At 46.8% G+C, this 12,226-nt stretch overlaps 1 protein-coding gene across 1 annotated transcript; it reads right to left on the reverse strand.

The window, feature by feature from the left end:
• Positions 1–219: 219 nt before the first annotated feature.
• On the reverse strand, positions 220–8,283 carry MED10 (mediator complex subunit 10). The gene is made up of 4 exons (XM_022581356.2): positions 8,142–8,283; positions 6,913–6,996; positions 3,085–3,187; positions 220–878 (listed from the first exon to the last, which is right to left on the reverse strand). The coding sequence occupies exons 1-4, from the start codon at positions 8,261–8,263 to the stop codon at positions 780–782; spliced, it is 408 nt and encodes a 135-aa protein (XP_022437064.1). The 5' UTR covers positions 8,264–8,283; the 3' UTR covers positions 220–779.
• Positions 8,284–12,226: the final 3,943 nt, after the last annotated feature.

Here is a 12,226-nt window from a genome sequence, read left to right on the forward strand (position 1 = left end):
GGCGCATTCCTGAACTGTGTCAATACATCCTCAATGTCCTCTGTGAAAGAGGCCGCGGGGAAATCAGAATCCTGCATTTCACTTTGGCTTTTCCTGACTAAATGCCTGAAGAACAAACTTCACCAATATCCCTCACACTTTAGGGAAGTGACAATTGTTTACGAGATACAAGATACTATACTATGAAAACGTTACAGAAATAATTACATGAAACAAGTCTAAGTACTTAAAGACTTTATTAGACGAACTGAAATCTATGGAAACACAGTTCCATTGAACACATTCTTTATTCACTATACTTAAAAATATAAAATACAAAATGAATTTAAAGTACTTATATTAAACCAAGTTTTCCTTCTGTTTTTTTGTTTAGCTTTCTTTGACACCATAAAAGAAAGAAAGAAAGAAAAAGAACAGAAAGAGTATATTAAAAGAAAACTATTAGGTAGATTTTTTTTAAACTTTTACTTTACCTATCATATTTAATATTTCCAAGACTATTTGGCCATGGAGAATCATACACATCGCACTCAAAGTTGTGTGATCACCAGTCCCCTGAGAGCTAGAGGACCAAACAGAGCACGTCAGGGAGAGGGGGCAGCTGGCGGCACAGCCCCACACGCCCTCCAGGCCCTGCCGTCCCCAGAGGCCAGGACGAGGACAAGGTGGCAGGAGGATGGGCCCAGGAAACAGCATCGCTGCCGCTCAGCCAAGGCTGCCTGAAGGTCACGGCCACTCGTGCAGGGCTGGGAGGACCTTCAGACAGACGGAGGAGGGAGTTAGGAAGGAGGATGGTCTTCCCCCCGGACGCTCCGGTACTTGGCCATGTCCTCAGGAAATACTTTAGAGAGTTCTTGAATCAACAGGCTTTTAAATTTCTAAGAAGAAAAATATACACGGTCAAGATGTTTTTGCATGTGACCCATCACCCAAGTTAAAGACGACGCCCCACCAGAGCCTCAAACTCAAAAGAGAAACTGGGCTTTCCCTGCACTGTCTGCTCATCTCCCTGGATGCCACACCTGCCAAACCGCAGCAGGAAACTGCTTGCAACTATGCTGCAGGTACATCAGGTACATGGAGAACTACCTGAAAGACGAATGTTCATTCAAAGACTACTTCTTCCCTCCTGCCTCAAATGACAAGGAGCCCTCTCGCACGGAGCCAGCCACTCAGGTGGAAATGATTAGAGCAAGTGTAACAGGAGTCTTCACGTAATAATTAAGCAATTATTAATCAAACCACATCAAACCCACTGTGTGCAAACAGCTCTCGATCAAAGCTTTCAGAGCACCTAGAAACCTGTCTTCTCCAAATACCACGCTCCTGGAGCCTTCGTGTCAGCATAACGTTCGTTTTAATCCAATCTTAAAAGCAGCTAAATGTCTGCCGGCATCTCAAAACCCTTTCTTATAAGCTGTGCAGAAGAGCAGCACCGCGGACATAAACAGAGATGGTCCTTACATAGGTCAGGAACACATCCTTAAAGGAGGCTACATGCCAACCCTACATAAAGCATCTAAGACACAACTCATGCAACTTTAATCACTCGACCCACCAGGCATACAAACTGCACTGTGAGACGTTCACAATCTCATGAGAGGAAATGACACCAAGAGGCAACAGAAAGGGGTGCAAACTGAACAAATAGCACAGTCGCTAGTGTCACCGCCGACAGGCCATCTCCAGGCGCAGAGGCAGGGAGGCGAACAGGAGCGCGGGCAGCCGGGAGCACATCGCCCTGCAGCCGCGGCCCTGTTCTTAAGGGGAAGGGCGGGGCTCTTTCTGCCTGTCGTCCCCTGAGCTGGACGATCCGGCTCGCCCGCAGACTGGCCCAAAGGACCCCAGCTGGCTCTCCACCAAAGCGCTATCGTGCCCCAGAGGTGATGCTCAGTTCAAGAGCAACTCAATCCCAAGCTGGCAAAGCAGAAATGAGGCCGGGGGCACCACACTAACCCTCACAGCAAAGCCACCTCCAGGGCAGGCCACCTGAGATCAGCACAGATCCCTGCAGTCCAGGCAGCGGGAGACGGGCCTCTCATGGCAGTCCTGCCACCATCTCTGTGCCGGCCCCTCGCCTCGCCAGCGCGCCCTCCGCGTGGCCATCCCCACGAACAGCAGACACCGAGCAGGCACCTGTGCCCCTGGGCAGCAGAGGGAACACAACACTCGTGCCCCTTGCATGCTGGAGCTTAGGCTGCAGCAGGGGACACAGGACAGAGACAGAAGGGCCGATCCTTATCAGCCAAGGCTGGTCCGCAAGGCCTCTCGGAGGAGGTGACACGCTGACCAGGGAGGACAGGCAGTGGGCAGAGGATGTGCAGGAGTCCCAGCAGAGGAGACGGCAGGGGAATGGACAGGAAGGAGACAAGGAGACGGGCTGGTGAATTCCAGAAACGCAAATGAGGCCAGCGCTGTTGGGGGCAGGGGGAGAGTCAGGAGGGCTCGCTGTCTGAGGCCAACAGGAAGGGGTGGCACCGCCCACCTAAAGGAAACCCCCCCACACACACACACACACCCCGCTCCCGGCCACACGAGAGTCAACGTAGGTAAGAAAACACTCCATATACCATGTTCAAGATGCAGTTTTCTCGATCCCATCAAAACCAAGAAATACAAAGAGCAGGGTCTCTGTGGAGAATAGGGTATACGGTACAAAGGGGTCTGGAGTCTGAAGCTGGAGACGACCACCAGAGAAAGAGAAGTCAAGGAGGATTCGGCAATCCTCTAAACCAAAGACCCACAGTTACAGAAAAAGGCCGAACAGAAGGACTCAGAAAGCACCAAAGGGCAACCTGGAGATACTAAAATCGTAAAAACAGAAACAAGCACGTTAGCCAACAACAACTAACACCACAAAAATTAACCCAGACTTCCGTAAAAGGGAGGCTAGCCTCGTTGCTACATTTATTATGCTACTACAGGGCTTGCTACTATTTAATTTTATTACCTATTACGCATTTCAGAAATCTGAGCTGTGTAATGTTGTCAAGTAGCTGAAGTTTTACAAAGTCTATGAGCCAAATTTGCTCTGTGAGCATTCCTTGATGTTCTGACATTATCTTCTGTTGACAAGAACCTTACCTTCATTGTGTCAATCTTGCCTTTAACTTGTTCATTTTTAGCCAGAGCCCTCTCCAGGCACTCTTTGGTATAGAGTTGGGGATTTCGACCTTGATCTATGTATCTGGAAACATGAAACATGTCAATTAACATTCATGGCTGATACCTCCTCTCACAGTTTTCTTATGGGGAAAAAACAAAGGTAGCGATCTGTAACCTCACATGGCCCTGTTTAGAAGCTGTGTCCAGGAACCAGGTGAATTAGGATTCCTTCGGTTATACAAGTATAGATGACTTGCACTCATATTACTTCTAATATGAATGACTCATGAAATCAAGTTAACGATCACTTATAAACCAAGCAAGCTTCACAGTCACACCAGTTCACATGTTTAGCACTTATGTTTTTCGAAAGGTTTCATGGCCATCCACACCTTTTTATCCTCACAACAACCTGTAAGGTCAGGCAGCTCTTGACAAGAGAGAACTAAGCATGGGCCAGAGCTTCAGGGCTGAGCAATACAGGGAGCCCACCGAGATGCAACCCAGCAGGCCCACCCCGTCCTCTGTGGAGCCGCCTCGGGGCTGCAGGATCGGTGAGGGGAGAGCAGCGAGCACGAGAGCGCTGGCTTTGCCTGTCCTGAGATTAGTTTACCAACTGGAGAGAGGGAGGAATGATACACTACTTTCCTAAAAATACCTAAGTAACTTAAATTTAACAGAGACAGATTCTCTCCAATTATTTCTTAGCAGCATAAAACTGTTCTGTGAAATTTTCAACACGTGTCCCCAAAACGTCTTCATCATCCCAAAGATTTCATTAAGTGTACTGCCTAGATGAATATCCACATTTTACCTGCGGAAGGCCACCTGCCTACTTCTGCACCTTGAAGACCTTCACATCATCCAGCTAAACTGAATTACTCATTACAAAGAAACAAAAACCACCACCACTACACTAAGTCTGATTTATGCATTTTTATGCTTCAGTTAAAAAAAATTATCACTTCAGATTAAAGACACTGTTAGGTTGCTGTTAATGGCATAAAAACTGGCTTTTAATTATGACAGAGAAATACTAATAAATCAAAAGTTCTAGAAATCCCATTTTATTGTGATGTATTTGAAACGATGGAATGAAAAAAGCAACATTCTGGTTAAATCCTAAAGCAAAATCCATCCATTTCTGGGGGGGAAAAAACCTCAACAGGCCCAAATGTCCTAAATAAACAACCCCTTTCGACAGTGATGTCATTTGGATCGGGCTCTTCTTTGAAGACTCGAGGGTTGATTCCCACTTCTGCCAACTCGCCAACCCCAAGCACCCGGCAGAAGGGCCGAGGTTTACGTTGGTGTCTCTGCTCCAGACGCAGTCGGCGTGCCTGAGAACAGGCCTGGAGACCCTTCTACATCGGCACAGACTGATGTAGACAGATGTAAGCCAGACCTGACCGACAGCTCAGATCTGCTGCTTGCTGGGCGCTGAGAGGCCACCCCATCCCAAGTCCCCACGTGGGTCTCTGCTGTCCCTGCACCCACCGGCTCCGGCTGTGCTGGCCGAGGCCTCACTGCCCCCGCCTCTTCAGCGGTCTTCCCCATCTGTCTTCCTCTCATTTGCTCCACTTCAGAAGCCAGGAGTAGTTCCTTGGCATCTGTCAATATACTCATCCCACACACTCGTGGCCAGAATGGCTCTAATGAGGACACTTAAGGAAAGGAAATCAGCCTCCACCTTGCCACACTTCACGAGCAGGAGTCTAGAGCTGCAACACACGCACAAGACGGACCTTCGCTCCCACCTGGGAACATGTGACACCTCGGCCAGCAGGTGAGGACAGAGTTGAGACTGGGAAAACTGCAGCCTATGTGTCCTGACTTGGTGGCCAGCTGCCGAGCTGTGCTGTAACTGGGACTTTCATCTCTGACCTTTGGGGATGTAAAAAGGTAACTTTTCCTTTTACTATTCAAGGAACTCTAGTGATTTACATTTGCAGTTTTACTGCAAAAAGCCCTAGAATACTCTTGCTGTTCCAAGCCAGCTCCAGGAGGGAGGCTGCTTGGCCCAGAGAATTGGCCCTGGTCAACACAAGTCCAGGATCTGAAACTAAAATTAGAGCTGTCATATGATCCAGCAATCCCACTCCTGGGCATATACACAGGCAAAACTATAATTCAAAAAGATACACGCAGCCCTATGTTCACAGCAACACTATTTACAATAGCCAAGACACGGAAACAACCTAAGTGTCCATCCACAGATGAATGGATAAAGAAGATGTGGTGTGTGTATATATACACAATGGAATATTACTCAGCCATAAAAAAGAATGAAATAATGCCACTTACAGCAACATGGATGGACCTACAGATTGTCATACTAAGTGAAGTCAGAAAGACGAATACCACAAGCTATCACTTATATGTGGAATCTAAAACACGACACAAATGAACATATCTATGAAACAGAAACAGACTCACAGACATAGAGAACAGATTTTTGGTTGCCAAGGGGAAGGGGGGTGGGAGAGGGATGGAGTGAGAGTTTGGGGTTAGCAGACGCTAATATAGGATGGACCAACAAGGTCCTACTGTGTAGCACAGGGAACTATATTCAATATCCTGTGATAAACCTTAATGGAAAAGAATATATATATGTATAGCCGAGTCACTTTGCCGTACAGCAGAAATTAACACAACACTGTAAATCAACTATACTTCAATAAAATTTTTTTTAAAAAGTCCAGAATTTTAGTCTCAGCTCTGACACTGACTAGCTAAACAGCCACTACAGTTACTTACTGGTTCTTTCACCTGTGAAATCAGTGTGATAAAACCTGGATGGATAAAACCTAAAGAGTTTATTTCCTAGAGGCATCTCTAGGCCAGGACTGTGTCCAGGTGCAGGTAACTCTCTCACAGAAAACGGTAAAAAGACTTACCAACATACCTGGCCTAAGAACTTTTTTTTTCAACAGAGCAGATATTATCATCTCCTAGAACCAGCACTGCCAGGGCAGTCTGGGGGATACCAGACCAAATTCGTACTTCTCGGGTTGTTTCTGGCTTTAATTTTTTTTTAATATATAACATAGCTGCATAAGACTTTTTCATTCTCAAGAAAAAAAAGGAATTCATGTGGTTGTCCTTTTATATAAGCAAGATTTTAAGAGCCTAGGATGTTCTTCACATATTCAAAAAGGCTTTATTCACATGTAACTCTTTTTAAACAATATAATACTGAGTTGTTGTTTTTTAATTAATTTATTTATTTTTGGCTGCATTGGGTCTTCGTTGCTGCACGCGGGCTTTCTCTAGTTGCGGCGAGCGGGGGTTACTCTTCGTTGCGGTGCTCGGGGTTCTCATTGCGGTGGCTTCTCTTGTTGCGGAGCATGGGCTCTAGGCATGTTGGCTCAGTAGTTGTGGCATGTGGGCTCTAGAGCACAGGATCAGTAGTTGTGGCGCACTGGCTCTAGAGCTCAGGCTCAGTAGCTGTGGCTCACGGGCTCTACAGCGCAGGCTCGGAAGTTGTGGCACACAGGCTTAGGTTGCTCCGCGGCATGTGGTATCTTCCCGGACCAGGGCTCGAACCCATGTCCCCTGCCTTGGCAGCTGGATTCTCAGCCACTGCGTCACCAGGTAAGTCCCTGAGATTTTTTTTTTTTTTTTAATGGTTTAATCTCATTAGAACATAAGCTCCATGACGGCGGGGATTTTTGTCTGTTTTCTTCCCTAACATATACGAAGCACCCAGACCATGCCTGCCACATAGCAGACACTTATATACTGGTAGTTGAGGAAATGATTACAGCAAAACTAAACAATAATTAGAATATCAAGAACGTTACTTACTCAAAAACTTCTAAAGGGACAGTAATATCATGAAGTTGCTGTCTGCATTTATCGATATCCTGTAAGCCAGTAACAATAAAATTCCTGAGGGAAAAAGCAAAAATGGGACGTTAGGTTAATTGGGACGACGGCACTGAGCACCACCCACATCTGGCCGACCAGGGATCCACACGCGTGTTCCTTGCACAAGCACAGGTTACATGTGGCTCTCAGCTCTTTGATTAGCTACAGAATTCCGGAAAGCTTTGGTGTTCTATCATATGCTCACCTATCTCCTGTTCGTCTTTTTAAACAAGGAATTGCCAATTCTGGGGGGCAAGAACCAATAGGAATAAGGGCAGGAGCCTTTGAGAATCTGATGAAAAATACGAGCCTTCTCTCAAAAACATTCACCCTGAGGTGGCGGGGATTTTGTGTGCGGTGTCAGACAACGCCCGGGGTGGGCGACTCCAGTTCAAGAATCCATCCTCAAAGCCTGAGGGAAAGCAAGCCGCGGCTGCCTAGTCTAACTTCAGCTCCCCGCGGGAGCCTTCCTAGATCAGCCGGCTGGTCCCGCAGCACAGGGTACGCAAGGCGGGCTTGAAAACAGGTTGGTGCTTGTGCCCTCCGTACAGCTGTGAGCCCTTCTCCGGAGCATCCGATTTGTATCTGCCTTTTGTTCACCCTAGGGCCGGGCACCGCGGCCAGCACAAGGCTGCTGCCCAAAAAATCACTTCATAAACGTTCTGTGGCCCGTTGCAACCCACCACCGCCCACCATCATCCGATTCCTCCCTTCGGGCCTAGGCATCAAGCGGTTTCTGAGCCCTCACCTTCCCGGGACCCATTTCGCCGCACTGCCGCGTGAAGCCTGCCTCCCTTCGGGGGGCAGGGGCGGAACCCCCGGCCGAAGGGGAGAGAGTCCTACGTGCGTAGGGCAAGACTCAGATTCAGAAGCACGCCTCCCCCTGATAGCCCCAGAAACAGAGACTGATAACGTGTCCAAACGCGGCCCCAAGACAAGGTCCCAGCGCGGCAAAGCGGGAAGGAGGCGGGCCTGCAACAGGCGGCAGCGGCCAGCCCGCCTGCGCACAGCCTGGACCGGGAGGGCCCGGGAGGGCCCGGCCCCGAGCAAGGCGGGGAGAGGAGGCGGCTCTCAGCCGGCTCCAGGCTCCCTATCCCGGCTTCCAGGCAGACAGACGCCACCCCGCTGGCGCCGGGGACACGCCGGCGGACCCGGCCGCCACTCACAGCTTCTGGTTGAGCCCGGCCTGGCTGCTGGGCTGGAAGTCGCTGACGATGATGCCGAGCTGCCGGATGTTCTCCACAAACTTCTCCAGGTGCTCCTCCAGGTGGTCGAACTTCTCGGCCATCGCCCAACCGTCCGCACCGCCGCGAGCTCGTTCCTGCCCCGGCGCCTCTGGCTTCCGCCGGGGCCCGCCACCACTTCCGTTTCCTCTGGGGGCGGGGAGCGGGGCCTGGATGGTGGGGCGGGGCGGCGCGGGGCGGGGCGGGCCACCGGGGCGTGGTGTGGACCCTGAGGCGGTGTCTGGGGCGGGGCCTGGATCGGGGGCGGGGTTTGAGCGTGGGGCGAGGCGGACGTCTGCTCAGCCTGGCCCCAGTAACCCTAAGCGGCCCGGCTGAGCGGGGCACGACAGGTGTTGGTCCTCAGGACTCGCACGCGTGCTCTGAGGGCCACAAAGAGCCCGCGATGGGGACCTGTGGCATCCGGCTCTGCCTTCACTGGCCCTAGGCAAGTTCCCGAGCCTCTGAGCCCTTCCATAAAATCAGGATAATGAGACCCGACAGCTACATGAGGTTAGTTAGAGGCGATAACGCCGGTAAGGCTGAAGCACAGCGGGCAGTACTTGGAAAGAGTGGCTTGACCCATGATGAAAATGACTTTTTTTTCCCGAGTATTCAAATTACAGGTACTTATGGTAAATAATTGCAACAATAAAGAAAAAAATGTAATGAAGAAAGGGGAAAAGACACCTGATATCTTGCCCCCCTGACATGAGCCATCTTTAAGATCTCGGAGACCTTCCCTTCCTCCGCTTCTTTACAGGCAGGTACAACCGCTTGTGGACAAAGGGCTTGGTCAGCTTCTTATTCCACACCAGCGAGCCGCTGTGCAGGGTCCAGCAGGCTTCCTACCTGCTCCTCCGGAAGCTGGCCTCTCCCTTTTGGAGCCACTCAGCCTTTGCCCTGACCCTGAAAGGCAGCTCAAGCTGGGCTTCAGACCCATCACTTTTCCAGTAGTGATTTGCCATCCCCAAAGGGGTGAATTAGCAGCAAGGACAACAACATACGGTGACCTTAGGTCTAGTGTCACAACTGAGGCTTCTAGTGCTAACTGCTGCCACCTCCCACCAGAGGTCTCGGTGCCCTCCATGCGCCATATAAGGCAACGTCTTCACAAATACCCGCGTACCTGAAAACCCTCAAGTTTGCATGAAGGACCCGATAAGGACAGTCTCCTTGTCCCTCAGTTGGAATCCTTGAGGTCAGCTCTGGCACCCCGACTTCTTTCTTCTGGTATGTAATTAGCACCCACCAACTCTAACTCTTCCTTCTAACCATGTCCCCTCAGCTCTTGCTTCCTAATTCCAGCCACCTTCCTAGGTCAGGTCCTCAGCCCCTCGTGCCAACTCTAATAAAACCGTGCCCTATGGGGTTTCCCTATCTGCGAAGAATAACCTCCCCTACTTCACAGAGCTTTTTGTAAACTGCTGTTCATTGATGTTACTAAAATTCCATTTTGACCACTCTTGTGCTTAAGAAACGTTTATGCCCATTCTTCTAGGAGTAACTGACGTTTGCTCCTGCAGTAGCCTGCCTGGATCCCTCAAGCCACAGTAATTTCCTTTTCTACTGAATATCATAGTATCCATCATTCATCCTTTTCAGTTCCTAGAGTCTTAGGCAAAATGAGGAAGCCCCTTTTCTTGATGATCTCCAAAGCCTCTCCCAACTGCAGCCAGAAATGGGAACCCAGAGAAGGTATGTGATTTGTCAGACTTACTGAATCAGGAACTCCAATTGATGTGGTGGGCTGAAGTGACGGGGAAAGCCTCTGTTCTGCTCTGAATACACAGACATGTTAGATAAAATACCTCCCTCCCAGCTTAACGGCAGTTAACTTCAGGGGAATTTTAAAACGAGGTGGCAATAAAATACTAGACAAAAGGAAAAAAATGATGATTGGGGAGAGGGCTGGATATGAAGTTAGTCCTTTTCAATTTCGTAAGAATAAAAAGGGATAGATATTGATGGGACTTAGGCTTTGTTTAGTATTGATTTAAAAAATTTAAGTTTATTTCTTTAGTAGAACAATATAATTTCCAAACTAGTAAAGGTGAAAGGGAATAAGGACAATGCAATCAATTAAATAGAAGGCAAGAAAAACAGAGAATAGGTGAAGCAAAGAACAAGCATAAAAAATAAAAAGCACACAATAAGATAAAAGAATTAAAGAAAAATATGTTGGTGATCACAGTGAATGTAAACAGACTTCACTACTTGTTTAAAAGGGAGATTCTCTCAGATTGGAAGTGTTTTATTATATTTTGTTTTGTTTTATTGTTGTTGCTGCTGTCTTAATCCAGCTATGTGGCTTTTCCAAAGCACACCTAAAACAAACATACAGAAAGGTTTAGATAAAGGAATAGGATAGAAAAAGATATGACAGGTAATCAAAAAAAATTATTAAACATATGAAATTAAAAATTAATAAAAATGTTAAAAGACTTTTTTAATGATAAAGGAAAGAGTCCACCAAGAGGCTATACTAATATTTACCTATAAGCAACTAACAACGTTGTCTTATAATATCTAGCACAAAAGTTGGCAAATTATGAGGAAAAATTCAAACTCCATAATCATAACAGGAGATTTGAACCACCTCTATCAGAAAATGATGTCAAGTGGAACACAAAATAAATGAAGAATATGCAAGAGTTGAATAATATGATTAATGTATGTGATCTTTGAGAAACACTGAACCCTGAAGAATAGATTATTTTCAAGCACATATGGAATATTTATAAAAATTTGACCATTCACTAGACTACAAAGGAAGTTTCAGCAAATTTCAAATTGTGTCACATGGACTGGATTTTCTGACTTCAGTGGTATAATTACAGTAGAAATCAACGAAGTTATTTGCTTTTTACATACACACACACACACACACACCCCTGAAAACCAAAACACACTCTTTGAAATAATTCATGGATATACATACATCTGAATTTGTATGGGCAAGACCCGATTGATGTCTGTCATCCCAATATAATTATTAGTAGCACTTCCTGCCACTCACTATCAAAGGTGTCTCAATTTGATTGATACATTACATGACCATACTAGTTAAAGGGGAATTTGTAACATATTTGGAACTGAATGATAAGCACTCCTTATCAAACTTCTGCTTTGCTTCTAAGGTGATACACTGAGGAAAAATAACCTGGAAATAATAAGCTAGGGTTTTCAACCCAAAGAGTTAATGAAAAGGAGCAAGAGAGAAATCACAAAAACAAAAAATATATAGAAAATAGTGGAAAAGGTAAAGAGAGATACTGATGAAAACGAAAACGCCTTCATTAGTTTTTTTTTTTTCTGCTTTCGTTAGAAGCTAGAAAGATGAACAGTAAAGAAAAGCTGACTGTTGAAAAGACGAGTAAAGATACATACTTCAGCAAGTCCATCAGGAAGGCAGAGAGAAAATAAACAATGTTATAAATGAATGAGGGAACATCATTCAATTACAGTGAAACTTGTATTCGTATTTTGAAAGCTTGAAGGATGTGGACAATTTTCTAGGAAACTCTCAAAAGTTAACCTAAAAAATAATAGATCAGAATAGATCCTAACCTTTCAATAAACTGGCCAGCAGACAAAAATCTCTTTCAAAGAAACAAAAGACATCAAGCTGTGACTGCTTTTAACACTAGATTGTTATTTTTTAATGAAACATTAAAGAAAAAAGAATTTCAATTTTAAGCAGACATTTTCAGAGACTAGAAAACGAAGAAACAACATCCCAGCTCATTTATGTTTTGTTTTGCTTTTTGTTTTGTTTTGGGTTTTTTTGCGGTACGCGGGCCTCTCACTGTTGTGGCCTCTCCCGTTGCGGAGCACAGGCTCTGCACGCGCAGGCTCAGTGGCCATGGCTCATGGGCCCAGCCACTCCACGGCACGTGGGATCTTCCCGGACCGGGGCACGAACCCGTGTCCCCTGCATCAGCAGGTGGACTCTCAACCACTGCGCCACCAGGGAAGCCCCCAGCTCATTTTTAAAGAATTACATAACTTTGATAGGAAATGCAGACAAG

This window comes from Delphinapterus leucas, chromosome 3 (genome assembly GCF_059928025.1).
Source record: "Delphinapterus leucas isolate spDelLeu-1000000601 "Yukka" chromosome 3, BTC_Dleu_Yukka2, whole genome shotgun sequence".
In the NCBI taxonomy this organism is placed as follows: domain Eukaryota; kingdom Metazoa; phylum Chordata; class Mammalia; order Artiodactyla; family Monodontidae; genus Delphinapterus; species Delphinapterus leucas.

Bases quoted from the DNA above. Each gene is read 5' to 3' on its own strand.
- MED10 (XM_022581356.2), bottom strand. From the start codon at position 8,263: ATGGCCGAGAAGTTCGACCACCTGGAGGAGCACCTGGAGAAGTTTGTG. The intron at 6,997-8,141 runs GTGAGTGGCGGC...TTTTTCCCTCAG, and splicing joins GCCGGGCTCAACCAGAAGCT to GAATTTTATTGTTACTGGCT. The intron at 879-3,084 runs GTAAGGTTCTTG...TTTTCTTCTTAG, and splicing joins GCAAGATTGACACAATGAAG to AAATTTAAAAGCCTGTTGAT.